The 27,330-nt window shown below is 38.5% G+C and overlaps 3 protein-coding genes and 1 pseudogene across 4 annotated transcripts; 3 read left to right on the top strand and 1 right to left on the bottom strand.

Annotated features, from left to right (window-relative positions):
- Positions 1-565: 565 nt before the first annotated feature.
- On the top strand, positions 566-7,377 carry LOC103411377 (DExH-box ATP-dependent RNA helicase DExH12-like; annotated as a pseudogene).
- A 1,134-nt stretch (positions 7,378-8,511) lies between these two features.
- On the top strand, positions 8,512-12,194 carry LOC103442397 (uncharacterized). Of its 2 annotated transcripts, XM_029107848.2 has the most exons (3): positions 8,512-9,066; positions 9,760-9,910; positions 10,239-12,194. In XM_029107848.2, exons 2-3 carry the CDS (start codon positions 9,766-9,768, stop codon positions 11,474-11,476), a joined length of 1,383 nt encoding a protein of 460 aa, XP_028963681.1. In that variant the 5' UTR covers positions 8,512-9,066; positions 9,760-9,765; the 3' UTR covers positions 11,477-12,194. The 2 variants fall into 2 exon arrangements, with proteins under 2 accessions (XP_028963681.1, XP_028963680.1); XM_029107847.2 differs by lacking the exon at positions 8,512-9,066 and having other exon boundaries at positions 9,590-9,910.
- A 1,555-nt stretch (positions 12,195-13,749) lies between these two features.
- Positions 13,750-16,138, top strand: LOC103442830 (uncharacterized). The gene has a single exon (XM_008381628.4). It carries the CDS (start codon positions 14,263-14,265, stop codon positions 15,850-15,852), a length of 1,590 nt encoding a protein of 529 aa, XP_008379850.3. The 5' UTR covers positions 13,750-14,262; the 3' UTR covers positions 15,853-16,138.
- A 1,554-nt stretch (positions 16,139-17,692) lies between these two features.
- Positions 17,693-24,051, bottom strand: LOC103442398 (alpha-1,4 glucan phosphorylase L isozyme, chloroplastic/amyloplastic). Its single transcript, XM_008381182.4, has 15 exons — positions 23,610-24,051; positions 22,758-22,996; positions 22,552-22,653; positions 22,192-22,368; positions 21,815-22,090; positions 21,232-21,503; positions 21,022-21,139; positions 20,411-20,932; positions 20,169-20,321; positions 19,930-20,058; positions 19,530-19,766; positions 19,244-19,320; positions 18,616-18,802; positions 18,272-18,472; positions 17,693-18,094 (listed from the first exon to the last, which is right to left on the bottom strand). The coding sequence occupies exons 1-15, from the start codon at positions 23,818-23,820 to the stop codon at positions 17,978-17,980; spliced, it is 3,018 nt and encodes a 1,005-aa protein (XP_008379404.3). The 5' UTR covers positions 23,821-24,051; the 3' UTR covers positions 17,693-17,977.
- Between the last annotated feature and the right edge of the window lie 3,279 nt (positions 24,052-27,330).

The raw sequence follows: 27,330 nt of genomic DNA, 5'->3' as shown, positions 1-27,330 counted from the left end.
GTTTTACCCTTTATTTTGTCCTTATCGTTAAAACTCAAAGTTTTCAAACTCTTTTCATTAATTTTCTTTTATATTTATTCATGGTTCAATCCCTTTTGGATTCAATCGCGAGTGAGATTAGTTCATATATACAAATGTTGTTTTCTAAATGAGATCAATTGATTTTTAATCATATACACCGTATTATTACTATTACTCACACCTACAAAATTTGCTACTCTTTATTTTTAATAACGTCTCAAGATTCCAATTGAATACAACGGTAATAAAGATTAAGATCAACTTTGTTTTATTTAAAGGAAAACTAATGAAAAATGTTTGAAAACTTTTGAATTTTAACGATAATAACAAAATAAAAGATAAAGTAAATAGTACTAATTTTTTTAATATAAAAATATAACTTTTTATTAAAATGAACGCGAACTTTTTATTAAAATTTCGTGGGACTTCCAAGGTCAATGCCTGGGGTAGAATATTTTCTGAGAATGTTATACTTGGCCGCCACGCTTGAGGAATGGCGCGAATCCTACAAGAAGGAGATGACCACGCAACTCAATTTATCCCCAAAAAAACGGGAGAAGGTCTCGTTGCAATTCCTCGTTTTTTACTGTTTTCAATTCTTCTTCTTTTGCAATTCCATCGGAACCCTAAAAAACCCCAGACTCTGATTATTGTTCTTTTATTTCAATTGGGGGTTTCTGAGGTTTAATTTGGTTAATTCGCAGACAATTCATGGCGCAGAACAGCGCCGGCGGTGCGGAGGCGCGTGCCCGATCACGTGACGAGCTGAGCGGCGAGGGTGAGTCCCTTTGGGGTAAGATTAATCCCAAGAACTTCGGCGACAGGGTTTTCTGGGGAAGGCCGTCGGAGCTTGACGACAAGGTTAAAAAGTCCAGGAAGAAGAAAGAGCGGGACCCAATTGATGCCGAGCCTGCATCCGTGTTTCGCCGGAGCAAAAGGCGTCGCCTTTGTGAAGATAGCGTCCTCAGTGTTTCGGTGGAGGAAGAAGGTGTTTACAGGCCGACGAACAGCGAAACCGGGAAGGCGTACGAGGAAATTATTGAAGTGATTCAGAAACAGTTGGGTGGGCAGCCACTGAGTGTAGTGGGCGCCGCGGATGAGATTTTGGATGTTCTTAAAAACGAGAGCTTTGAGGATTCTGAGAAGAAAAAGGAGATTCAGAAGTTGTGGAACCCGATAGCGGATGAAGTTTTTGATCGGTTGGATTCGATTGGGGGGCGGATCACGGATTACGGAGCTGGGATTGATGCCTTGGATGATGGCGGTGAAGCTGTTGATGACGATGTGGGTGTTGCGGTTCGATTTGAACAGGATGAGGAGGAGGAGGAGAGTAGCGATCTCGATATGGTCATGGAAGATGAGGAACAGGATGGGAATAATGTGGTCATTCCGAGCAAGTCAGGGGCAATGCAAATTGGTGGTGAGATTGATGATGATGATGTGCAGGAAGCGGATAATGATGGTTCGAGCCTTAATGTTCAGGACATTGGTGCTTATTGGCTTCAGAGGAGGATCTTTGAGGCTTATGAGAAAAATATTGATCCAGTTCAATGCCGGAAGCTTTCTGAAGAAGTTCTCCAGATACTTGCCGAAGACAATGACAGGGGAGTTGAAACCAGGCTGTTGATGCACCTTCAGTTTGACAAATTCAACCTTGTTAAGCTTCTAGTGCGAAACCGGTTGAAAATTGTCTGGTGCACCCGTTTAGGGAGAGCCCAAAGCGAAGATGAGAGGAAGAAAATCGAGGAGGATATGTTGCATTCTGGTCCAGATTTGGCTGCAATTTTACAACAGTTGCACAACACGACGGCCAGCGCGAAAGAGAGGCAAAAGAACTTGGAGAAGAGTATTAGAGAAGAGGCTCGGAGGTTGAAGGATGAGACTGCTGGGAACGAGCTTGGGGATAGAGATGGAGGAAGTTATTGGTTCAGAGGCGAGGTGCGGTTGCTTGATCTTGATAGCCTTGCTCAAGAAGAAAGTAGATTCTTGGTGTCTAACAAGTGCGTGTTTCCACTCAGGTCTCGCAAAGAAATGAAAAAGGGATATGAGGAAATTCATGTTCCAGCATTGAAGCCTCAACCATATCCTGATCATGAGCTTGTAAAAGTATCTGCCATGCCTGATTGGGCACAACCGGCTTTCAAAGGGATGAGCCGGTTGAACAGAATACAAAGCAGAGTCTATGGGGCTGCTCTTTTCGAAGCTGACAATATCCTCTTATGTGCTCCCACTGGTGCAGGTAAAACTAATGTTGCAGTGCTTACTATACTTCATCAGATTGGGCTAAACATGAATAAGGAGAACGGTACTATAAACCACAGTGATTATAAGATTGTATATGTTGCTCCTATGAAAGCGCTGGTGGCTGAAGTTGTTAGAAATCTGTCTAATCGTTTGCAGGACTATGGTGTCACGGTGAAGGAGCTTAGTGGTGACCAGACACTCACTCGCCAACAAATTGAAGAGACTCAAATTATTGTCACAACTCCAGAGAAGTGGGATATCATTACCCGAAAGTCAGGTGATCGTACTTACACACAACTTCTAAAACTTTTAATTATTGATGAAATTCATCTACTTCATGACAATAGAGGTCCTGTTCTTGAAAGTATTGTTGCTAGAACTGTTAGGCTGATTGAGACCACAAAAGACCATATCCGGTTGGTGGGATTATCTGCTACACTCCCTAACTATGAAGATGTGGCGAAGTTCTTGCGCGTTACAAAGGGGCTGTTTCATTTTGACAATAGTTTCAGACCTGTACCCCTTTCGCAACAATATATTGGAATCACAATAAGGAAGCCACTGCAGAGGTTGCAGTTGATGAATGATATTTGTTATGAAAAGGTGATTTCTATGGCTGGAAAGCATCAAGTTCTTATCTTTGTGCATTCAAGGAGAGAAACGGCTAAAACAGCTTGTGCTATACGAGACACTGCACTTGATAAGGGCACTCTTGGTAGGTTTCTGAAAGAAGACAGTGCCAGCCATGAGATTCTTAATGTTCATAAAGATTTGGTAAAGAGCAATGATCTCAAAGGTCTTCTGCCATATGGTTTTGCTATTCATCATGCTGGGTTGAACAGGGATGATCGCCAACAGGTTGAGGCTCTTTTTGCTGATGGGTATGTACAAGTTTTAGTTTCCACTGCAACACTTGCTTGGGGTGTGAATCTGCCAGCTCACACCGTGATAATTAAGGGGACTCAGATCTATAATCCAGAAAAGGGAGCATGGACTGAACTAAGTCCTCTTGATATTATGCAGATGTTGGGTCGGGCAGGACGACCTCAGTACGATTCAGAAGGAGAAGGGATAATCATCACTGGCCACAATGAATCACAATACTATCTTTCTTTGATGAATCAACAACTACCTATTGAAAGTCAATTAGTCTCCAAATTGGCTGACCAATTGAATGCTGAAATTGTTCTTGGAACTGTTCAAAATGCTAGAGAAGCCTCTGATTGGTTAACACACACTTACCTGTATGTTCGCATGTTAAAAGAACCAACCCTGTATGGTTTGGAAGCTGATATTCGCACAAGAGATAGTCAGTTGGAGGAGAGGCGTGCGGATCTGATCCATTCTGCTGCAACCATTTTGGACAGGAACAATTTGATCAGGTATGATAGAAAAAGTGGATACTTCCAGGTCACAGACCTGGGGCAAATCGCGAGTTATTATTATATAACTCATGGAACAATATCCACATATAATGAGCTATTAAAGTCCACAATGGGTGATATAGATCTGTTTCGGTTGTTTTCACTAAGTGAGGATTTTATATACGTCACTGTGCGGCAGGATGAAAAGATGGAACTCGCACAACTATTGGATCGTGTTCCTGTCCCGGTCAATGGCAGTCGGGAAGAGCCCAGTGCCAAGATTAATGTTTTGCTGCAAGCTTATATTTCACAACTGAAACTTGAAGGGCTTTCTTTGTCATCTGATATGGTTTTCATTACTCAGAGTGGGGGGCGTCTTCTACGGGCTATTTTTGAGATTGTCTTGAGACGAGGATGGGCTCAGCTAGCAGGAAAGGCATTGAAATTGTGCAAAATGGTTGACAAGAGGATGTGGGGCGTCCAAACACCCCTTCGCCAGTTCAATGGGTTAATAACGAATGATATTTTGATGAAATTGGAGAAGAAGACTTGGCCTGGGAAAGGTATTATGACCTCTCTCCACAGGAGCTGGGGGAGCTTATTCGTATGCCAAAGATGGGAAGAATGCTTCATAAGTTCATCCACCAGTTCCCCAAATTAAACCTTGCAGCCCATGTCCAACCGATTACTCGCACAGTACTAAACGTCGAGCTTGTTATAACACCAGACTTTCAGTGGGAGGACAGAATTCATGGATATGTGGAGCCCTTTTGGGTAATTGTGGAGGATAATGACGGTGAGTGCATTCTTCATCATGAATATTTTCTACGGAAGAAGCTGTATATTGATGAGGATCATACTTTGAACTTCACAGTTCCAATTTGTGAACCACTTCCTCCCCAATACTACATTCGTGTTGTGTCGGATAGGTGGCTTGGGTCGGAGACTGTTTTGCCTGTTTCTTTCAGGCGCCTCATCTTACCTGATAAGTATCCTCCACCTACAGAGTTATTGGACTTGCAACCATTTCCCTTGGCTGCACTAAGGAATCCAGTGTTCGAAGCTCTGTACGATCATGATTTTAAGCATTTTAATCTTATTCAGACTCAGGTCTTCACTGTTCTGTATAATTCAGATGAGAACGTTTTAGTTGCTGCACCAACAGGGAGTGGGAAGACCATATGTGCAGAGTTTGCCATATTGAGGAATCATCAAAAGGGCACTGAAGCTGATAGTCCTGTCATGCGTGTTGTGTATATTGCACCTTTTGAAGCTCTTGCTAATGAGCGTTACAGTGACTGGGAAAGGAAGTTTGGAAAGGGTCTCAATCTGTGCGTTGAAAAATTATCTGGGGAAATAAATACAGACCTGAAACGGCTTGAGAAAAGTCATATTATCATCAGCACTCCAGAGAAATGGGATGCTTTATCTCGCCGCAGGAAAGAGTGGAAACATGTTCAACAGGTTAGTCTTTTTATTGTAGACGAACTCCACTTGATTAGTGGTCAATGTGGTCCAATCTTGGAGGCAATAGTCTCTAGGATGAGATATATATCAACTCAATCCGAGAACATGATTCGTATTGTGGCTCTCTCAACTTCTCTTGGAAATGCAAAGGATCTTGGAGAATGGATAGGGGCTACCTCTCACAGCATTTTCAATTTTCCTCCTGCGGCGCGTCCAGTGCCTCTTGAAATACACATTCAGGGGGTGGATTTTGCTGATTTTGAAGCGAGGATGCAAGCAATGATGAAATTAACATACACTGCCATTGTCCAACATGCCAGGAATGGTGAACCAGCTCTTGTGTATGTTCCTACAAGGAAACACGTCCGACTAACTGCTGAGCATCTGGTGACTTGCTCAAATGTAAATAATGAGACACCACCTTTTTTATTGCGATCTTGGGAAGGTCATATCGAGTCTTTGATTGGAAGCCTTAATGATGAAAGATTGCAATCCACTTTGCGCATTGGAGTGGGCTACTTGCATGAGGGCTTAACTAGTTCAGATCAACAAATTGTGTCACAGCTTTATGAATCTGGTTGGATTCAAGTGCGTGTAGTAAGCAGTTCAATGTGTTGGGGAGTGCCGCTGTCAGCTCATTTGGTGGTTGTGATGGGAACCCAATATTATGACTGCCGGGAAAATGTTCACACCGATTACCATGTTACTGATCTGTTGCAGATGATGGGCGGTGCCAATCGCCCTCTGCTAGATGATTCTGGGAAGTGTTTCATCCTCTGCCACACGCCTCGTAAAGAATACTACAAGAAGTTCTTGTATGAAGCATTGCCTGTTGAAAGCCATTTCCACCATTACCTACATGATAATGTAAATGCGAAAATTGTTGCTGGAATGATTGAGAACAAGCAAGACGCAGTTGATTATCTTACATGGACCTTCTTGTACAGGAGGATCACACAGAATCCCAACTATTATAATCTCCAAGTAGTTAGTCAGCGGCATCTTTCTGAACACTTCTCGGAGCTTGTTGAAACGACACTGAGTGATTTGGAAGCAAGCGAGTGCGTTGCTATCAAGAATGAAAAAAACCTATCTCCTTTGCCTCTTGGCATGATAGCATCGTATTATTACATCAGTTATACAACTGTAGAGCGGTTCAGTTCTTCTTTAACTTCCAAAACAAAGATGAAGGGTCTTCTGGAGATTCTAGCTCAAGCTTCAGAGTATTCACAGCTTCCCATACGATCTGGGGATGAAGAGTTGGTCCGAAGGTTAATTAACCACCAAAGGTTCTCTTTCGAGAATCCCAAATGCACAGACCCTCATGTGAAAGCAAATACGCTGCTTCAGGCTCACTTCTCCAGGCAACCTGTAGGAGGGAACCTAACAATGGATCAGCAAGAGGTGATCCTTTCCGCAACTAGGTTGGTTTATGCAATGATTGATGTAATTTCCAGTAACGGCTGGCTAAGACTTGCTGTCCAAGCGATGGAGTTGAGCCAGATGGTGACTCAGGGTATGTGGGACCGCGATTCTGAGCTTCTACAGCTTCCTCATTTCACATAGGAGCTGGCAAAGAGATGTCAAGATAATCCTGAAAAGAGCGTGGAAACCGTATTTAATTTGAAACAGATGGAAGACGATGAGAGACGCAAGCTACTCGAGATGTCAGATGCACAGTTGCTTGATGTTCAACGGTTTTGCAACCGGTTTCCTGACACTGATGTGAATTATGAGGTCCTGGGTTGCGAAAGTATTAACGCTGGGGAAGATAAGATCACACTGCAAGTCAGTCTTAATCGCGATCTTGATGGGCGGACTGAGGTAGGTCCTGTTGATGCTCCGAGATATCCCAAGGGGAAAGAAGAAGGGTGGTGGCTTGTAGTTGGAGATACCAAGACTGACTCCTTGCTTGACATCAAGAAAGTTTCCGTGCAAAAGAAGTCAAAGATAAAGCTCGAATTCGCTGCTTCTGCAGCCGAAACTGCCGGAAAGAAGACGTACACCCTATATTTCATGTGTGATTCATACATGGGATGTGATCAGGAAATCAGTGTTGATATTAATTGAAGCAGTGGGAGCCTGAAGAGAAGTTTCTTCTTCAATTTATTTTGCTCGCTTCTATTTTTAATTCCTGCATTTTCTACGAACCATTATATATATATATATATATATAAGTTTTTTGTGACGGCTTTGAAGGTGATTCTTACAGTGTAAAGAATCATCCTAACAGTGGATTTTCTTATGTAAAATCGAACGATCGGACTATTTGATTTTACAAGTTTTGGTACTTCCCCAGAAATGCATATCCAAGGGCACATGATCAATATGTACTTAACAAGATTGCAGGTATACCATTTATTGATCAGTTAAGAATTTTCATTCATTTTATTTTATTTGAGAAGACGATCAACATTCTAAACTATGTACGGAAGTAGAACTTGACAAGCATATGATGAGTTTAAGGGAGAAATTAATTTATCTACTTACCCTACTTCTTTACCCCTAACATATCTTTTGACATTCAATCAATTGTATATGTAGACGCTCGTTACCATCTCATGGTTATAAAAAAACAACGTGTGAAAATCATTCCTCTAATATTTTTAGTTTCTTTTGAAACGATAGGGCCGTTTGTTGTTAAAAACTTAATGTTGACTTTCTTTGACATTGTTATTGACTTGAAGCACTTCCTACCAACGCCTTGGAAAGCACTGGTGGCTGAAGAAGGGACTGCAAATTTGACAAAATTCTTACAATCTGAGCTTCACAACATTTAATTACAGGTAAGTCTTCTTTGTGTACGTGTGTGTGTATATATATATATATATATATATATATATATGTTATTTTAGAATAAAATTGAGTAAATATAAGAGTTCGTTTGGAAGTGCCTATAAGTATTTGTATTGATTGGGAGAAAACAATGATTACGTTTAATGTGCAATGTTGGTGAGCTTGACACTCAATAACAAAAAAATGACCGTCTATAAGCCAAATCGTCTGAAAAGTACAACTAAACATTGATTTGGTCTAGTTTAATTTTTTTTTAAATTTTTTTGTGGTATCCAATCCGAGCCAAGGCGTTATATTGTTGTTACTTGTTAGTTTGGTCATGATGTAAGAGTAAAACCGATTCAACTCGGACCATGCCTACCTCTAATTTAAGGATTGATTTCAATTAAAAAAGGTGTGAACACGCCACACCGTTTGATCACTTCCTAAACAAACGACGCGTCGTTGCAAACCGTTCTTTGGACTGGGACGTGGCGAAATGCTAGTAGCTGTCAAAATTCTTACACTGATGATTACCTGACAGAATCTTTTTCGTGCTCATCCATACAAACCAGAATCACAGTGGCATTCGTCGTAATTTTAACGAGGATCCTTACCTCTTTCAGTAATTTTATCAACAAGAAAGTTTCTATTCTTCGGACCCCAAAAAAACCACAAATGGCTATAAAACCCGCCGGCGCCAAAATTTTACCCGATCCCCAATCTCTATCATTCCGATTCAGATTTGATCAAATTTCTATCTCCGATCGTCAATTCGAGATTTTATTCGTTCAATTCAATCTTTTCTCTACCTGTTGATCCCAATTTCTTACCTCGCCGTGCCTCCAATCCGATTCTAGGGTTAGGGTTTTGAAAAATCCGGAAACTTTTTCGATCCGAAAAGGGTTTTTTCTTGACCTGCGAAAAATTGTTCACCCGATAGGGTTTTGTGGTCCGAAAGATCAAAAACTTCCGGAATTATCTGAAAATTTGAGAAATTATTTTGGTTCTTGAAGTTTCCAATTTTATATTATTTTCATCTGTATAAATTGGGGATAAACAGCTTACTGCATGTTTCTTCAATTGCTCGTAAAGTAGTTTTTAAAATTAAAAGTACAATAATTTTTGCGGTTTGACTTTTGAGAAGCTGATTTTTGGGTGCTTTTGTCAGTTGCCGGGACGTCAATATTTTCAGGTAAGGATCAGCTTCTTCAGCTAAAGCCCAGTAGTACTAATCTTTTTTTTAATAAATTTTTAAATTAGATATTTTTTTTCTCTTTTTTTTTATTTTTTATAAATTAATATGCTTTTTAGATAATTGTTTGACTGTTGGACAATAATTGTTTGCTTTTAGTGCCCCTGCGTGTGTTGCAATATGGAAATTGGTATAAAACAATATTCAAAACCTGGGTTTTTGCAAAAGATGATGCAAGGTAGATGTTTTGAAGTTAGCATGTTACATGGTATGTTATTTTTTAAGGAATATGTGTCTCTATCACTTGTCGAAAGGAAAAACGAAAGAATTGAAAACTAAGCGACTAAATAGTCGTTGGAATCATGTGATTCATTTTTGCTGACGTAGTGGATTCAGTTCATTATGCCGATTGTTTGCCTTACCTGATGCGGTTGCTGTTTCAAATTCTGTATTTGCTGTGAAAGGACGAACAATGTTATGTTCATTCTTACGTAGTATGTAATCTGTTTTCATTTGTAGTTAGCGTTGATTAAGTCAAGTCATTCAAAAGGGTTTGTTTCATGTAGAATTGTTATTTTCTTCTCGTTTCTGAGATGTTTGTTTGCGGCTTTCTGCTTTTTGTGGGGGTTTTAGGTATATAAATGCTGTATTGCATATTCAATGCTGCATTTCAAATGTGGCTTTACTTTGCAGGACAAAATGATAAACAAACGACCTTTTGATGTTGAGGATTCTTATGAGGTTGCTTGTAAGCTCCCTAGACGATTGGAACATGCTAATGAGCCTGCTCCAATTGTGGATACTTTTCCTTTGAGTAGCAGTCCCCAGAAAATTCAAATTTCAGGTACCAAATAGTTGCATGGTCAATTGGTCAATAATAATTTTATTTTCAAGTTGTGCGTATAATGATTGGCGGAAAACTTAGAAGATGTAAATGCATAACATGCGCCGTGGATCTGGAATTGCAATTTAGAGTTTAATCTGGACTATTAACACAACCTGACCTTTGAATGGAAATAATGGCATCAGTGTTTGTTATTCTGTTGTAAGTTAGTGTAATCTGGTGTGAGTTAGTATATTGTTTACGAGGACTAATGCATGGTTTTTATTAGCTTAGTGTAATCTGTAGATATTGAGTTTGATCTTATAGCTGATGTAATTACAATATGAAGATGGTGAAGGTGACGGGAGTTTTAGTAAATGTCCAGACGAAGGAAGGTCTGCAAGTGACTTGGGAACTGAATCCTCAAATGAGACCTACAAAGAACTTGAAACTGGTGCTTCTGGAAGCTCCTTCCGATTTTGGTGGGCCAACAACAATATGTTTGAAGCTCATGTAAGACCTGAGGCAGCAGGGCATCTATCATTATTCCCAGAATTTTTTTCACCTGCAAACCATTTGAGGGCTTTTCTTCATTCTGATATGATCTGCTCATCTCCTGTTGATTGTCCTCCTCAAAGGCTAGTTTCTATCGGACCTCAGCATCAAGCTTATGTTCCAGAATGGGGCCACGAGGGTTCACACTCTTCAAATCATCTGGAGAAATTGGATCCTCGGCACGAACTTTCATATGTTTCTGGCCAAGGCCTTGGTGTCAATCAGGAGAAGCTGATGGGTACCTTTATCATTTCTATGCCTGAGCTGGATACATTTGAAAACCATTTATGTGAAGATGTGAGAGCTAGAAACAACTGTAAGTGTGCTGATGCAGGTTCTGTTAGATGCGTGAGACTGCATGTTATGGAAGCAAGAGAGAAATTAAGGGAAGACCTTGGACATCACCTATTTGAAGAGTTGGGCTTTTATGAAATGGGAGAGGAGGTTGCAGAGAAATGGACTAAAGAGGAAGAGCGTGCCTTCCACGATGCCATCTTCTCTAACCCTGCATCATTGGGTAAGAACTTCTGGCACCACCTCTCAGTGGCTTTTCCTTTGCGACCGCACAAAGACCTTGTCAGCTATTATTTCAATGTTTTCATGCTCCATAAGCGTGCTGAGCAGAATAGGTTTGACCCTCTAAACATTGATAGCGACGATGATGAGTGGCAAAAGAGCGAACTTGGAGTGCTCAATGATGACAAGGACGCTTTGGTGGAATCTCCTGTAAATCTAGATGCTCCTGCCTATAACCAGGTAGAACATTTAGGCTGTTTCAATGAGCACATTGAGGATGCTGATGACGTAGATGGTTGTAATGATGGTGCCGATGTGGTTGGTTGTGATGGAATTAAGGACGAGGATGCAGGTGATATAGATGATGGCTCAGGAGCTCATGTTGAGAATCCCCCTGGTGATAGTGGTGGTGCTACTGAAACTCGGCTTTTGGATAAAACTCCTAGCAGTAACAAAGAGAACTATGATATTCAGGATGATTCTTGCACATCATATGAGTATCAGCAAGACAGTTGAGTTATATGCTCCACTTACGGAGGTGAAAGATTCAAGAATTGCAGTGTAGAATGACAACTCGTATATTTAAGTATGCGAAGCATCTTGACTGGCCTGCATCAGCACAATTAGATGTTGAGATGGCAAAGGTCGGAGGTGAACTACAGTACAACTAATAGCTCCTCGCACTGTTGTTCGATTCAAGCCAGCTTTGGGCTGTACAAACTCCTAAAGCCTTTTGTTCATGATTTTGAGAACCCTGAAGGAGGAGCTTCAAGTTGGTGATCGATTATTAACTCTTCAAAGATGAAAGTAGTTTTCCTTCGGTTTTTCAGTTCTTGGAAGAAGGCAGCTACAGATACAGATGTGGGTTTCTAGTACACGATTGATGTCCTCCGTCTGCTAGTCAAAGGGATTACCGTGGCCGGGAAACTCCTTCCTTAAGTGAATAGGGTAGAATTTCATTACCCATGTTCTTCCGTGAGACCAAAATCCTGTTTTTCCTTCTGAGGATGAGTCCCGTGCGAACAGTAACACAAAAGGGATCGTTTTCATCGAAGAAATTGAATCAAAAGTTCGTTACCAAGAATTCACACTGCATCTTTTTGTTTTTGGTAGTGAGGTTAATTCGTTTTATTTTTTGTCTTCGTTTTCCCAGTGTTGTCACTCTTATTTGATACTATTTCTCTCAATCCTTTGGAAATGAATTTTTACATGAATTTAAATACCTATTCAAACTTCTATAGAAAGCTTTTTAATATACTTTTTTTTTTATGGATTCTCTGTTACTTCACTGTTTAACGTCAATTTTCATGTCAACATTATAAAATATTATGCTAAAAATATAAGTTGACAAATAATCCGCGAAGAAACACACTTTTGAGATAGCTTCTTTAGCGTATCTCAAAAGAAGTATGCGAGAATGCTTTTCCGACGAAAAAACAGATCATGGGTTTGAAAAGTAGTGTCAAAGGCTTAAGATCGTCCAACTTGAGCAAGGAAAAATTCTACCATGTCCAGGGAATCCCTTACTTTGTAGAATTAAGGGTCAAGAGTTTGGTCAAATGTCAAAATTCTTTTGACATGACTAAATTATTAACTTTATGCATGCTAATGTACTTCCATCAAAGTTCAAACAAAAAAAAACATTGACCATCCAACTACCTACCCTTTCAAATTTACTGTGCCTTCGAGTGTTTTTTTACCATGTTACCCCTGTCAAATTAACCGTGCATTCGACAGTTGGGGACAGTGAGGTTCGGACCTTGGGATTTGGGAAAGGGATCTTCTGCGGATTCCTTTCATTAAGTTCACATATCCGGACTATTGAAATTTGATTCAACGTTTATAAACAGGATTTCCTTTAAAAGTTATAATAACTTTAGTTGTTTGATCAAATTTCAATGATCCGGATGGGTGAACTTAGTAGAAGGGATCCGGAGAGGATCCCTATCCCAGACTTGTCCCTTGTGTAGGGTTACTTATGAGAACAAAGTGGTAAATGCTAAATAGGCACTTACATTTCCAATCCGTTGGTTGCTATGTCCTTGGAAAGAAAATGTACACAGACCACATGAAGGTAGGATCATCCAATTCTTCAGCCTTGCACCCCAAGCAACGCCATAAATTAGGGTCCTTTTGGGTATTTACATCACTTCTGCCTCAGCATTTGGTCACCCACTTTTTGTCAAGTGATAGTACAGTACAATTTTTTTTATCGGTATGACTTTCGCATTGCCATTTTATTTATGTGTGTTTTCTTATTTTTATCTTTTGACTTTTACCTTATTTGTTCAATCTTAAAGCTTGCTTGATGTCGAATATGAGATAGAAAAGTACGTAAATCATTTCTATTTATAAATAGATCTAGTAGAAAAGCGTTTATCAATATTATAATATTTAAGGAAAAAGTAATTTTCCTTAATAAATTAGAAAATTCATATCCATCTAACTTTTCGAATTTGAGTCCACCCTTTTGAACAACGTTATCCATCCGACCTGGGCCGTGATCCGGCAAGTTGACATAAACACACAATGTCATATATTAATTACAAAAATGCCAAAATGCGAGCTAGCATGGTGGTAGCAATAGCAAAGTTGGTAGCTTGATATAGACGAGCAGGTGGGACAAAAGTCGGAGTCTGGGACTATAGCTTTGCTTTCATGCAAGGATTTGGTTTCTTTTTCTCTCCTTCCAAATGAGGCATAAGCTCCCAACAACAAACATTTAGAGAGAGAAAATCTAGAGAGAGAGAGAGAGAGAGAGAGAGAGAGAGAGAGAGAGAGAGAGAGAGATTAGTGCTAGAAAGATCCCAACATTAAACATTTAATTCGTTTTCGTTGTGTCTAATCTTGCCCGCTACTGGCGAAGCAGTCCTCTCACTCAGTCAGTGCTGCAGGTACAGAGATATTGCTTTGCTTTTTGGCTTCCACATTTACAATTACATGTCTTCAAGCACCACGCGAGAGAGAGAGAGAGAGAGAGAGAGAGGAGAGAGACCCTTCTGCTCAAACCAAAACTCTGAAATCTGAATCGTTTCTTCCCCAAGAGAGACGGAGAGGTTTTGATTAGGGACCCATATCTTGTTCTTGCCCACAGATTCTACAAAACCCAAAAGTGCTTCTTCTCCAGTCACTTGTGAAAAAAGCAAGAAAGCTTCGTCTCTGATCTGGGTTTTCAGCATCCTCTGTTTCTTGAGCTCCTTCAGCAATTTTTCCTCGAATGCGGTGGAAAGATTCAAACTTTCTCGGAAAATTGGATTCCGTCTCGGTTTTGGGATCTGGGTTCGTTTGCTTTTCTGGTTAAGATGATGGAACATGTGTGCAAGCTCTGCAAAAAAAGCTTTGTGAGCGGCAGGGTCTTGGGAGGTCACATGAGGTGCCATGGAGCAAGAAAATCTGCTAAAACAGAGAAAATGATCGAAATGTGCAGGGTGGATTTTGAGGTTGAAGACGATGATCACGCTGGTTATGGATTACGAAGGAACCCGAAAAAGTCCTGGAAGTTTTCAGGGGACTCGAAGTTTAAAGCTTCTGCAGGGGATGAGACCGTCTGCAGGTGCAGGGTTTGTGGCAAAGGGTTTGATTCGATGAGGGCGATGTTCGGGCACATGAGGCATCACTCGGGGAGGGAGAGGAAGGAGACGCGGTCTTGCGAAGTTTGCTGTAAAGGATTTGAATCGTTGAGAGCTTTAGCTACTCATAGCAGATGCCACTCGGAAAGGATGAGGGGAACTGATGGATTGGAGACTGTTTCTTCAAGCAAGAAGCTTCCTGTGGATTCCTGTCAGTGCAGCAGTGAGACAATCGGGCTGATTCGGAGGAAAAGATCGAAAAGATTGAGGTACAAGAATACTAATTCAAGCTGTTCTTTTTCTAGTTTTAGTGTGAATGAATCTAAGTATGTTACTGAATTCGGGGAAGAAGTAGTAGAGGGGGCTATTTGTTTGATGATCATATCTGGTAGTGGAAGCAATTTGGGTCGAATTAGTTCGGTGACCGAGTCTTCGGATAACAATTCGTTGTCATTGGAAGTTCAATCACCAAGTCAAAAGAATTGGATCATGGAAAATAAGGGTGGTGTTTCTGGTTGTGATGTTTGTGATGATACTGTGAAATTGGTTGATTGCATTTCTGATTGTAAGAATGTCTCTGATGAGAAGAAAGTATTTGAATTTAGCGAAAACGGTCCTTGGTTTCTGAGTGATGAGGAAAAGAAGGTCGAAATGGAAGACAGGTTCTCCAGGGGTGCAGGTTATAAGAGGCCTAGACTGGATGGGGAAACTGCATTTGGGCTGTGTGATACTGAAGTGGAAATGAAGGTGGATATTATCGAGGAAGTAGAATCGGATGTAGCTGCATTCGGATCAATGAAGTCAGGTTTGAACAATAAACCCATGTTATATGCTACTGAATCTGAAGTCTTTGCTGATTCCCAGAAGAAAAGAGAGCACAAGTGCAGGATTTGCAACAAGGTTTTCGGGACGTATCAGGCACTTGGAGCTCACCAAAGAGTTCACAAATCGACCAGCAATAGTTCTGCCGTAAAAATTGAGGATCATGAAGATAGAATTCCGATTGCCAAGCTTGAATGCAGTGATAATTCAGCAGCAGAAGGGGAGACGGAAAGAGTAATTGAGAATAAGGGTCACAAGTGCTCCATCTGCTTGAAGGTGTTTGCAACGGGCCAAGCTTTGGGTGGCCACAAGAGAGTTCATTTCGGCAAAGACCCCGAGAGAGGTGCACAAGAGTCCAGAGTGCTGAAGCAGCAGATTTCCAACATCTGCGATGCATTTGATCTTAGCCGTCCAGTCGAAAATGGTGATGTTGAATTCAAGTCCTGGTGGCTTGGAAATGAACATAAGCAAGAGCTGTTGATGGGTCTGATGCCCAACTGAGAAGTGATTCCATCAAAAGCAGCTTTGGGAGTTTCTAGTGTTAAAGCTTCTGTTTACTGCTTTTGACTAAGGTAGCAGCCCAGGACTTGAATCTCAGCGATACATTTCGGTCCTCAGAAATGTTACTTTTTTCCCCTTCTTTTTTCCATTCTTTTGCTTTAAGTCCATAAAGTTTGAACAGAACACCTCATCTGGGGACCTTCTTAAAACTTGTTTAAGATGCCCGTCCATGTCATTTGTAAAGTACTTCTAAAAAAATATGGGAACCCCTTATATTTTGGTTCTACCCGATTTTATAGTCTCACTAGGTATGAATTACTGTAGTCAGACAGTCATACCGAATACATGACAAACCATGACATACATATTGTTTACTTCTTTCCCTCTATGTATCAATCTTCTTTTGCAAGTATGAAAAGATGCCTTTGCCTTGACCCAAAAGAAAACACTCCAACCGCACAACTTTAAAGTGCATTTCAAACTCAAATATCCGTTTACATCCTAGATTCAAGGCTTTAAGAACTCCAATCTTTGACTTGTAAGTTTGGCTTGCAGTAAATTTTACGGGTACGGTTTTTTAGGATATGAACACGTATTAAATACGAACATCTACAAGTGACTCATGACGTCTTCGTATTGTAACGGGAGCTAAAATTTGCTTTAATAAGGGTAACATGTTTTTTTTGCAGTGATGCACACACAGTTATTGAATATGCAAAATAATTTGTGCCATATATATATATATATATATATATGTGCAGAACAAAATTAAACATCATGTGAGCGTAGATGGGATCACTACTTCAATCGATTTCTGTGCTTTTCTGGCCATGTGCTTGTAATGCCCACTAAAAAAAGACATTTTAAGATGTGAGAGTGTGGTTCTCTATACTTGCCCATAATCTTAGAGAGCTGACATCTTTTTTTCTACTTACAAATAATGTATTTTTACCGTATGAATTTTTATAATCGAAACTATTCAGTCTTTAAATTTTCGCTTGAAAATCATCTTTACAATAAATCATTCGAATTGGGTATTGTTTAGTTATCTAAATGTATCAAATAAATCAACAGTGTAAATACAAAGTAGCATATTCACAATGAACAATTGATTTATTTCACACATTTAGATGACTAACGATATCCAATGATTTTTCATAAAGATGATCGAAATTAAGAGACTGAACTGTTCCGATCATGAAAGTTTCACAATGAAGATACGCTGCAAGTAAATGGGGTGGAATGTGATCACACTCATTAATTTGGCTATTTGAGATAAGAAAAAATACATAAAAAAAACTAAAGGTCTGTTTGGTATTCTACTTGAATCCAACTTTTTAAACTCAAAAACAATTTTCAAGTTTTGGGCCTTAAAAACTTGTTTGGTATGACTATTTTTAAAAACTAAACTTAAGACTAACTCAAAACTATAGTTTATTCTCTAACAACACAAAAAATAAGTTTTTAGAGTTTTTAAACTTGAACACTCATTTCTTTTCTCTCTCTCTCTTTTCTTCTCTCTCTCTGCCTTTTCTTTTTTGTTTTATTTTTTACTTTCTCCGTCTCTCCTCCAATTCACTCTTCATTCTCTCGGTTCTTTCTGTCACTCATCTTCCTCTGTATCTTCTCCGATCATCTCTATTCTTTCTCTTTCCTCCAATCACATCTTACTTTCTTTACTTCTCTCTTCTCTTTCTCCCTCGACCCCCTCGTTGTGGATTTCTTTGTCCAATTTAAATTGTAAGATATAAAATTTTTAAATCGCACACTAAACAAGTTTTTGAGTCTTAAAGAAAATTGTTTTCAAGAAATGTTTTGAAAAATAATAAAAAATTTCAAATAAGATACCAAACAAGCTCTAAACTTTTACTGAACCAAACGATACATATAGATGGTCCCTCGCTGCCTTTGTTCGGAATATCCACTATACATACGAGATGGTGGCGCTTATTTCAAATAACCACTTTTTTCCAAGCACTTACTGTACTAGTGTAGCAACCAAACGCTGCCCTTTTATTCCGAGCATTTTATTCACATGAGAAAGAGAGAGGGAGGGGAACAATAAAAGCCTGGGGGTCATCACAACGACGTGGTAAGACCATGTTTGGTTCCAAGAAGAAAACTTCTAATGCAGCTCGACGGGGTTGATGTTCCATATGTCCTTAGCATATTCGTGAATGGTCCTGTCGCTGCTAAACTTGTACGAGCCTGCTGTGTTCAGGATCGACATTCTTGTCCATCTCTGCTCCCAACAAACATCAGGTAAAATCATTAGCTGCGATTAACTCAAAATATTGCTCGGGAATGTAAAGTACGATGAAATTAAGCAGAGGGAATGTATGCCAGCGATGTATCAATATCGAGGAGAAATGTGTAGCATGTAGCAGCAAACAAGGGCTTGCATGCATGGAGAACTAACCTTTTGGTCTCGATATGCTTCATCGACCTTCTCTTGACATTCTATGTAACTGGGGAAGTCCTTGCCCACAAGGAAATAATCTGCCTGGCCAAATCCTTCATTTCCTTCCAGGGATCCAATCAGTTCGTCATAATTGTACGACCCAAAAACACCGCTTTTGACAAATTCCTTGACTTCTTCAAAACGTGGGTCCGGAACAAACTGCATAAAGGATTCAAGAGAGGCATCAAAATTTCATTACAGAAGAAATATTTTCTGTTCTTTGAAGCATTTTCAATGGATCAGTCTTTCGAAGAACTTGAAAGCACGGGCACAAAAGCAATAATTTGGTTATCGAGACTAACCTTTCCCTCAGCTCGTTCCTTTCTCAGCCCAGCAATCTCATGAGCTTTAGCACCAAAGAGGAAAAAGTTGTCTTCCCCAACCTCTTCTCTTATCTCAACATTGGCACCGTCTAGAGTCCCAATGAGGATGCAGCCATTCATTGCAAACTTCATGTTGCTGGTTCCACTGGCTTCCATACCAGCGGTACTACAAATAAATAACAATTAACAAGAGGCCAAGATAACATAAGGGTTGGTTTGTGAGTGTATACATCAGTATATTGTAGCGCCTTGTACGGGTTCCATAAAACATAGATCCCATGATATATTATCCAACACAAGGAAGGCTCACCTAGATTTTTAGTTTAATACACAATGCTCTGAACTCTCTACTCTACAAGTTACTAACATAAGGGTTGGTTTGACCATTCACGAATATGCTAATCTGCTTGAATTTGACCCTTGATTATTCTCGCAAACCAAGCCAAACCCATTCTTTTCTTACTAAAATATCAATTATTGCTAAAAACCTAAGCAGCGGAAAAAGTTTAAAACCAATTCCTGCTTATGTTTCTCCATTTACCACTCACAGACAGAAAAATCATGTGGCCAGCGAAAAAGTGAATCATGACGGATAAGACTGAATTACCTGATGTGCTGTGAGAGCTCACTTGCAGGAATTAACTGTTCAGCAACACTGACATTGTAATCGGGGACGAAGACAACCTAATATAACACTCAATTTTATAAATTAGTGAGTCAGTAATTCAGATGAATTTACAGCCAATCTAAAATACACACACATAAAGATATTGCATGTGTTGGTTCTTTTACAGAGCCAACTTATATTAACTGTAAGTCAATAAAACTGCAAAATCGCTTGTTTTATCAAGTTATCAGTGCAAGAACCCTATTAACATCAAAGATCTCCATACCTTCAGTAGATCACCGATACTAGGATCATGATTAATGGTTGCCCCTACATCTGCGATAAATTTCACAATTCTCTTGGCTTGCACATACGTAGAAAATGCTTTTCCTCCAAACATACAAACACGTGGAACAAACTTTGATTTCCTTCCTGAAGCACTCATTTCTTTCATTTTCTTGTAGCGGTAAACAATTCCCATAATATTCATCAGTTGTCGCTTGTATTCATGAATGCGCTTCACCTGAACAGAAACATTCCAATAAGAAGAGAACTTTGATCGAGGCATGATGAGAAACACAAGGAAATTTTGTGCAGTGAATAGACCAACGATGCGCAAAGTTGGCTTTGCGGGCATTTATCTATTTAATATACATTTGAAGGAGATTTGAATGCATAGAAATTACCTGTATATCAAACATTGCATCAGGGTTGACAGAATAACCCGTTCTTTCTTTGATCAAGGACACAACTTTCAACTTGTTGTTCCTTTTTGCTTCCCTCCATTGGGTTTGGAGATCCTGATTGTCTGCAAACTATCACAAAACCAAATAACTGAGATAAGTATATGGCCATAACAACGATACTCCAAAAATCATATAAAAGTCAACATAATCTCTAAGTCGTTCAGTCTTGTGAGTTTTACCTTTCGTAATTCGGCCAGTTTTTCAGTATTTAAGACCCAGTCTTCCGTGCCAATCCACTTTGTTATAATGTTACTTAAATCTGGATTACAGAAGCGGATCCATCTTCTTGGTGTCACCCCATTTGTTTTGTTTTGAAATTTATCAGGCCACAACTGCCAAAATTGCAGGTTAGAGATCAATAATAAGAGCAATTTTTCAACATTGAAAGAACCTCGTCTTTACTAAAACTGTCAAGGCTTACCTTATAAAATGAATTAAATACTTCATCTTTCACTATTTCACTGTGTATTTCAGCAACGCCATTTACTGCGTGACCACCCACAACACAGAGATTCGCCATACGTACTAACTTCGGTGGTGGTTCCACCACAACCTTTTTCTTTTTTTCCTCTTCGCGTTTCTTCACAGGTACTTTTTCTTCATCAGCAGATTCACCTTCCTCTTCTGACTCTTCAATTTCTTCACTCAGGACAGCAGTGGAACTCTTTTCGGCATCAGCAGATTCATCTTCCTCTTCTGACTCTTCAATTTCTTCACTCTGGACAGCAGTGGAACTCTTTTCGGCATCAGCAGATTCATCTTCCTCTTCTGACTTTTCAATTTCTTCACTCGGGACAGCAGTGGAACTCTTTTCGGGTTTAACAATTAAATCTGAAAATTTGGCAGGCAAGTCAACATTTTCTAATATTCTCATCTCCTTAAGTTTCTTCTCTAATAAATCATAATCTGCTGTGCCATATTCCGAAATTATGGTCTGAATGAGCTGCAGAATATGCAAATGCAAGGAATCAGTAAATTTTATAAACTCCAAAGGTATGAACTGTTTAACTTTTGTACATAATCCAGCATTACCTCCTCATCTATCATCTGTATGATCTGAACATGTCGAGGAAGCAGCTTCTCCATAAGTTCCAGACTCCATTTCTCCAAGGCCTCAGGTAGAACAGTATGGTTTGTATATGCAACCGTCCTAGAACACATGTGACAGGATGTAAGGGAAAAGAAGTTGCTACGGTTAAGAATGAACTAACAAGTATTCCCACAAATCACAAAAGGTGTTACCTTTGAGTAATACTCCAGGCCTCCTTCCAGTCCAAACCCTTCAAATCAATCAAAATTCTCATCAGTTCAGGAATGCAGAGAGTTGGATGAGTATCATTCATCTGCACTGCCACCTTCTCGGGGAACTCTTCCCATTTGACATTTGCTCCAGATCTTCTCTCAAAACGTGCAACAATATCTTGGAGAGAAGCAGAACATAAAGTATATTGTTGCTTCAAACGAAGTGTCTTGCCCTCCATTGATTCATCCCCAGGATAAAGTACGTAGCAAATCTGTTAATCATTAAACAAACAGCTATTTTACCTATTGAACCATATGTGGTTAAAATAGCAACATAACAAAAGAAACCCGAAAGCAGACGATAACTGGTCAATAAGAATATGCCTGATAAGTAGAGATTTCCGCTGGAACACATATATATTAAATATAAGTTCTTTAAAAGAATGCAGCAAGTGCCCCCCTTCACACCAAATAACTAATAAAGGAAAAATAAGACAACAGAAAACCCGAAGTCTGTATTTTCTGATCAAATTGGAAATTGGAAAAGAAAGAAAACAGAAAGGAAAGGAGTACAATAAACAACCTTTTCAGCATTTGCTAAAGCTTCAGATGCTTTCGTGTGCTCTCCAGAATTAAAAGCATATAAATCAAAGTTCTGTGATGAAGCTTTCGTTGACCAAAGCCGCAAGTTGATTGTGGTTTTAGTTTTGTATCCAGGTATTGGAACATCATAAGCAACAGCATCTATGTCTTCTCCTCCAATCCAATGCTGTTTTCCATCCGAACCAGTAACAATCTTGCCATAAAATTTGACAGGATAGGAGACATCATTTCTCACAATCTCCCAGGGATTTCCCATCTGCAAGATTCAACAAATAATAAGGCATAAAGATTTCACCAAAAACGTTTACAGACAATGATGTGGTTGAAACGAAAGATGAACACATAAAGCATGCATACCTCAAGCCAATCCTCAGCAACTTCTTCTTGACCATCTTTAGTAATCAGCTGTTTAAATAAGCCATACTTGTACCGAAGCCCATAACCCCATGCTGGATAATTTAACGTTGCCAAAGAGTCCAAGAAGCAAGAGGCAAGCCGACCAAGACCTCCGTTTCCAAGTGCAGCATCTGGCTCCTATAATCAAATCATCTATATAAGCTAGTTGTACAAGCACACAGACACAAAACATGCCGAGAAAGACAAACACACACACGTTAAGCAAAATTTATAGAAGTGACCAGTTGCTTATAATGCAATATTAAAATTATGAATGTTCATAACTAAATTTTGATGAAAAGGTAAAGACTGGACCCTCACCTGGTTAGCAACATTTTCTAATTTGTGTCCAAGCTTGCTTAAAGCTTCCGCATATGCACCATCAAGCTCTAAATTACCAATGGCATTTAACAGCGCTCTACCCTACAAAAACAGAACACTGTGACATGAAGCATATTGCAAGCTATAAGCGACAGAAGTGTACATCCACACTTGTGGGGAACGAATTCAGGGAGTTCATAACGAACCTGTAGAAATTCCATTGACAAATAATATGCCTGCTTTGCGTTCAATTTTTCATAATGATTATTTGTTGCATTCCAGTTAACAATAAGCGCATCACGAACACTTTGTGCAGTTGCAAAGAAGGCCTTTGGAAGCTCAAACTTCTCCGGAGAAAACAACGGGGTGAATTCTGCGTGGTATTTGATGCTCGAAGCGATGGAGGCAGCATCAGGTACGAATGAGCTGAATTCGCTTGCAGCATCTAAGTAAAAAAATGCAAAGTGCTAAATTGAGTACAACACAATATCTCGAGTCATTACATTAGAACATACAAAAAAAGGCGCAATCTCTCAAATATATATATATATATATATATATATGTGTGTGTGTGTGTGTGTGTGTGTGTGTGTGTAATTACATATATATATATATCAAAATTGAGAATTTGATAAGCATGATCCGAAACCCTTCCAACAACCAACCACATATTTACCATGTCAGCATAAAAAAAGAGGATCCGAACCCATCAGCTAATTCGTGCCATCTATCGATTCAAGATAGCAAAAATCCAGCTTAACCAGATGATTTCAAGCTCTTAGCCATCTAATCAACAAACCCCACTTCCAGAAACTCCTCAAAAGTTGGGTTTGATTGGAAAAACGGATAGCAAATTATGACCATCAGACTAACAAAGAATCGATTTTTAATACATTTTTCCTGTAAATTAATCACAACCAGATGGTGGTTCCCAATCCTTTTCTGAAACTAACGAGGTAAAATGAGAGTGATGAACAATCAAAGCATGAAAGCATGGGTTTTAAAAATAAAAAAAATTTATATATATATCAAAGGACAGAGAAGATAAGGAGGATGACCTTGTTCGATGATCGGATTCTTGAGCTCGTGAGGCTTGTCCAGAACGCTCTTTACCGAGAACGAAAACGGCCGAGTCCGATTCAATGTCCTTGTGAACAAAAGCTTGGATTTGTTCTTCCTGGAACCGAAATCGATCAGTTTGGATTGCGATTTGCAATGCCACGCTGTCTCTGCTCCGCTGCGAGTTGCAGAGAATTGGGAAGCTGCCATTGCTGTAATATGCTCTCTCTCTCTCTCTCTCAGAACAAGAAGAAGACACTCAGTCTCTGTGTTTTTCTGAGTCACTGAGACTCGTTCGTTTGTTTGCCAATGCGATGCGGATACTACCGAGCTTATGAGTATCTTCCTTCTTATCTCTTTTCACAAGACTTCACTCACTCTCTCTCTCACATAAAAGTCCATTTCCAAATTATCATGGGCCCCACTTTGTTTCTGTTATCAAAGGACCCGGCTCATAGTTGTTATACATTCTCATTCTCTTTTATTTTGTGTGGTTAAGCCACATTCATATTTTATATTGATTTTTTATAAAGATAATAAGACAAAAAATAATAGTTAAAATATTGACGTGGCTAACCGTGACCGCATAAATAGAAGGAGATGAAAGTATATGAGAACTGGGAGGGGATAAGCCATATCCGTTATTAAAATGCACTTTCCACTTCTTGATTCATATAATAATTGAGATTTGGTAGATGTGGTTTCATCTTCTGTGAAATGTTTCTCTCTGGAAGAATTTATACGTGACAATACATTATTATACTAAAACTTTTGTGATTATATTTCGTGTAAATTTTACCTCTTAGCTAAGTTATGATGCTTGTTATGATGCTCACTCTTTCGCTCAAAGAATTAAATATTTACACATGCGATCTTATTGTACAATATCTGGATCTAATAAAGCACGATCATGGGAAAAAATGTATACCATACATGATTAATTTCAACAATTAAGTATAGTCATAAAGCTAAGTTTCTTTCCTCTATCCAAATTTGAATCTTCTTATTAAAATGCAAATAGTTAGATATTTGAAGGAAAAAAAATTCAAATGACTTATATTATGACATTGTACCAGACCGTATTGTCGCACAATAAAAAAACTAATGAAAAAGGTTTGAAAACTTTGAGTTTTAACGATTAGAACAAAATAAAGGGTAAAGTGAATAGTACCAGAATTGACTTTTTTGTGTAAAAAATGTGATTTTTCGTTAAATTAAACAGTACCGGAAACTTTTAGTTAAAGTTTCCTAAAAAAATATTCTGTGAAAGGGAACAAGAAAAGTTTAGATTTGAGTAATACTCTACTTTGAACACCAATTTTGATTTGCTTACCACATCCACACAGCATGTCTTTATTTGTTGATTTCGATGAGTCAACTCTTTGACTGTTTGGGATCCAGCTGAGTGCAATATTTGCATGGTTTCTGTAGTCGCGCTTGCACTTGATCTCTACCGTTTATTTTGTATTTATTTTTCATAAATAAAATAGTAAATATGAAGAATTATTTTGGAGCTATTTTTCAGGATAAATTATTATTTTAAATAAATTGACAGTTTCAATATTCTGTTAGGTGATGATTGCGCGGGTTGATAGCTCTGGTTCGTTATATTAGCACCGTGTACTTGTAAGCATGTCATTGGATTAACTAAAATGCACATATAATAATTGATATTTGGTAGATCTGGTTTTATCTTATGTGAAATGTTTCTTTTTTGAAAAATTTATACATGATAATACATTATTAGACTAAAATATATGTGATCATATTTCGTGTAAATTTTACTTCTTAGCTAAGTTACGATGTCCATTCATTCATGCAAAGAATGAAGTATTTACGCATGCGATTTTATTATACAATATCTGAATCTAGTAACGCATGATCATGTGAACCATATGTGATTAATTTCAACAATTAAGTATAGTCATAAAGGTAAGTTTATTTCCTTTCATCCGAATTTGAATCTTCTTATTAAAAATTAATTTAAAGTAATTTAGAAATGTTGATTGTGAAAAGAAGCGATTTAGTGTGTCAGTAACACGACTCGATATATGAAGTGATAATGCAAGTAGTTGGATATTTTTTTAAAAAAAATCAATGATTTATATCATGACACTTTGTATACAGGACGGTGTTACCGACACAATTAAAAAAAAAAACTAATGAAAAATGTTTGAAAATTTTGAGTTTTAACGATAAAAACAAAATAAATGGTCAAGTAAATAGTACAAGAATTGACTTTTTAGTATAAAAATATGATTTTTCGTTAAAATAAACAGTATCGAAATTTTTTCGTAAAAGTTCTTTAAAAAAAAATGTGAAAAGCAACAAAAAAAAAGTTGAGATTTGAGTAATACTCTACTTTAAACAGCAATTTTGAATGCTTACCACATCCACACGGCATGCCTTTATTTGTTGATTACGATGAGTCAACTTTTTGACTGTTTGGGATCCAGCTGAGTGCAATACTTGCATGGTTTCTGTAGTCGCGCTTGCACTGGATCCCTACCATTATCTTTTGTATTTATTTTTCATAAATAAAATAGTAAATACGAAGAATTATTTTGGGGAATTGGATCATAGGGATTAACACACACGGACAGTTGATAAAAAATTATTAGGCCACAATTTTTTTATTTTTTATATTTTTCATGCAAAATAAGACTGTTTTACTTTTAAAAATATAAAAAATATTTAATTGGGACCGTACGATTTTTTATCAACAGTCTGTGTGCTTTGATCCTTAGGATCCCTAGGATAAATTGACAGTTTTAATATTTTATTAGGAGTGTGATTGCGCGGGTTAATAGCTCTGGCTCGTTTTATTTGCACCGCATACTTGTAAGCATATCATTGGATGAACTGAAGAGGTGTTACGAGGTGCCCATGGGTCATGAGCGATGACAACCGTTGGTTCAGATTTTTTGTCATGAGCGATGACAACCGTCGGTTCAGATTTTTTGTCATGAACGATGACAACCGTTGGTCCGAATTTTGGAGAAAGCTAGTAACCAAAACTGCTGACCATATACTTTTGGGTCCCTATAATCTTTTTATAATCAGCGTGACATCTTATTATTAGACTTATAGACTTTAAATGTGTGTCATTTCAGCACATTAACAGAATGATTAACGAAATCGTACATGAATGACTAAATTGATTTGCGACAAACTTCAGAGATGACCTTGATTGATTTTGAAATTAAGAAATTAAGAAATTAAAATGAGAAGTTAGATCCATTTCAACGACTATTTGTAATAAAATCACAATTCTGAATTGCGAAATGAATTTTGTATTCCTTAGTGTTTTATTACGATCTAATGATATTCCTCTTTTTTACTGTAAGTGAGTAATTTTAGGTTAAAATTTTAAAATCACGAGTTCGATACTAATTTATTCCCACCGTGCATCATTGTATCAAAACAAAAAATAAAAAAATTTCTCAAACCAAATTCAATTTGGAATTTTTGGACCTTTGATTGACCCAATGCACTTACTTGTGTCCCAACCATACCAATTCATAATTGACCAAAAAAAAAACCATACCAATTCATAGGGCCCCAATATAAGAGACATATAGGGCCATTTAACCATATGGAATCCAAAACCATTGACCATACAAAGACCAACAAAAGAAAACATCAGCCTGGGCCCATGCCACGTCATACTCACATCACTTTCTGATCAAAAGGTGTAACAATGTCAGTATGTCACATGCT

Source organism: Malus domestica, chromosome 09 (genome assembly GCF_042453785.1).
Source record: "Malus domestica chromosome 09, GDT2T_hap1".
In the NCBI taxonomy this organism is placed as follows: Eukaryota; Viridiplantae; Streptophyta; class Magnoliopsida; order Rosales; family Rosaceae; genus Malus; species Malus domestica.
Note: the sequence above shows the minus strand (reverse complement) of the source record. Positions and strands in the feature narration are given on the sequence as shown.

Bases quoted from the DNA above. Each gene is read 5' to 3' on its own strand.
- LOC103442397 (XM_029107847.2), top strand. From the start codon at position 9,727: ATGCTGCATTTCAAATGTGGCTTTACTTTGCAGGACAAAATGATAAAC. The intron at 9,911-10,238 runs GTACCAAATAGT...TACAATATGAAG, and splicing joins CCAGAAAATTCAAATTTCAG to ATGGTGAAGGTGACGGGAGT.
- LOC103442830 (XM_008381628.4), top strand. From the start codon at position 14,263: ATGATGGAACATGTGTGCAAGCTCTGCAAAAAAAGCTTTGTGAGCGGC.
- LOC103442398 (XM_008381182.4), bottom strand. From the start codon at position 23,820: ATGGCAGCTTCCCAATTCTCTGCAACTCGCAGCGGAGCAGAGACAGCG. The intron at 22,997-23,609 runs GTCATCCTCCTT...TTTTTTACTTAG, and splicing joins GAATCCGATCATCGAACAAG to ATGCTGCAAGCGAATTCAGC. The intron at 18,095-18,271 runs GTTAGTTCTCCA...TGTTGGGAGCAG, and splicing joins AAGCATATCGAGACCAAAAG to AGATGGACAAGAATGTCGAT.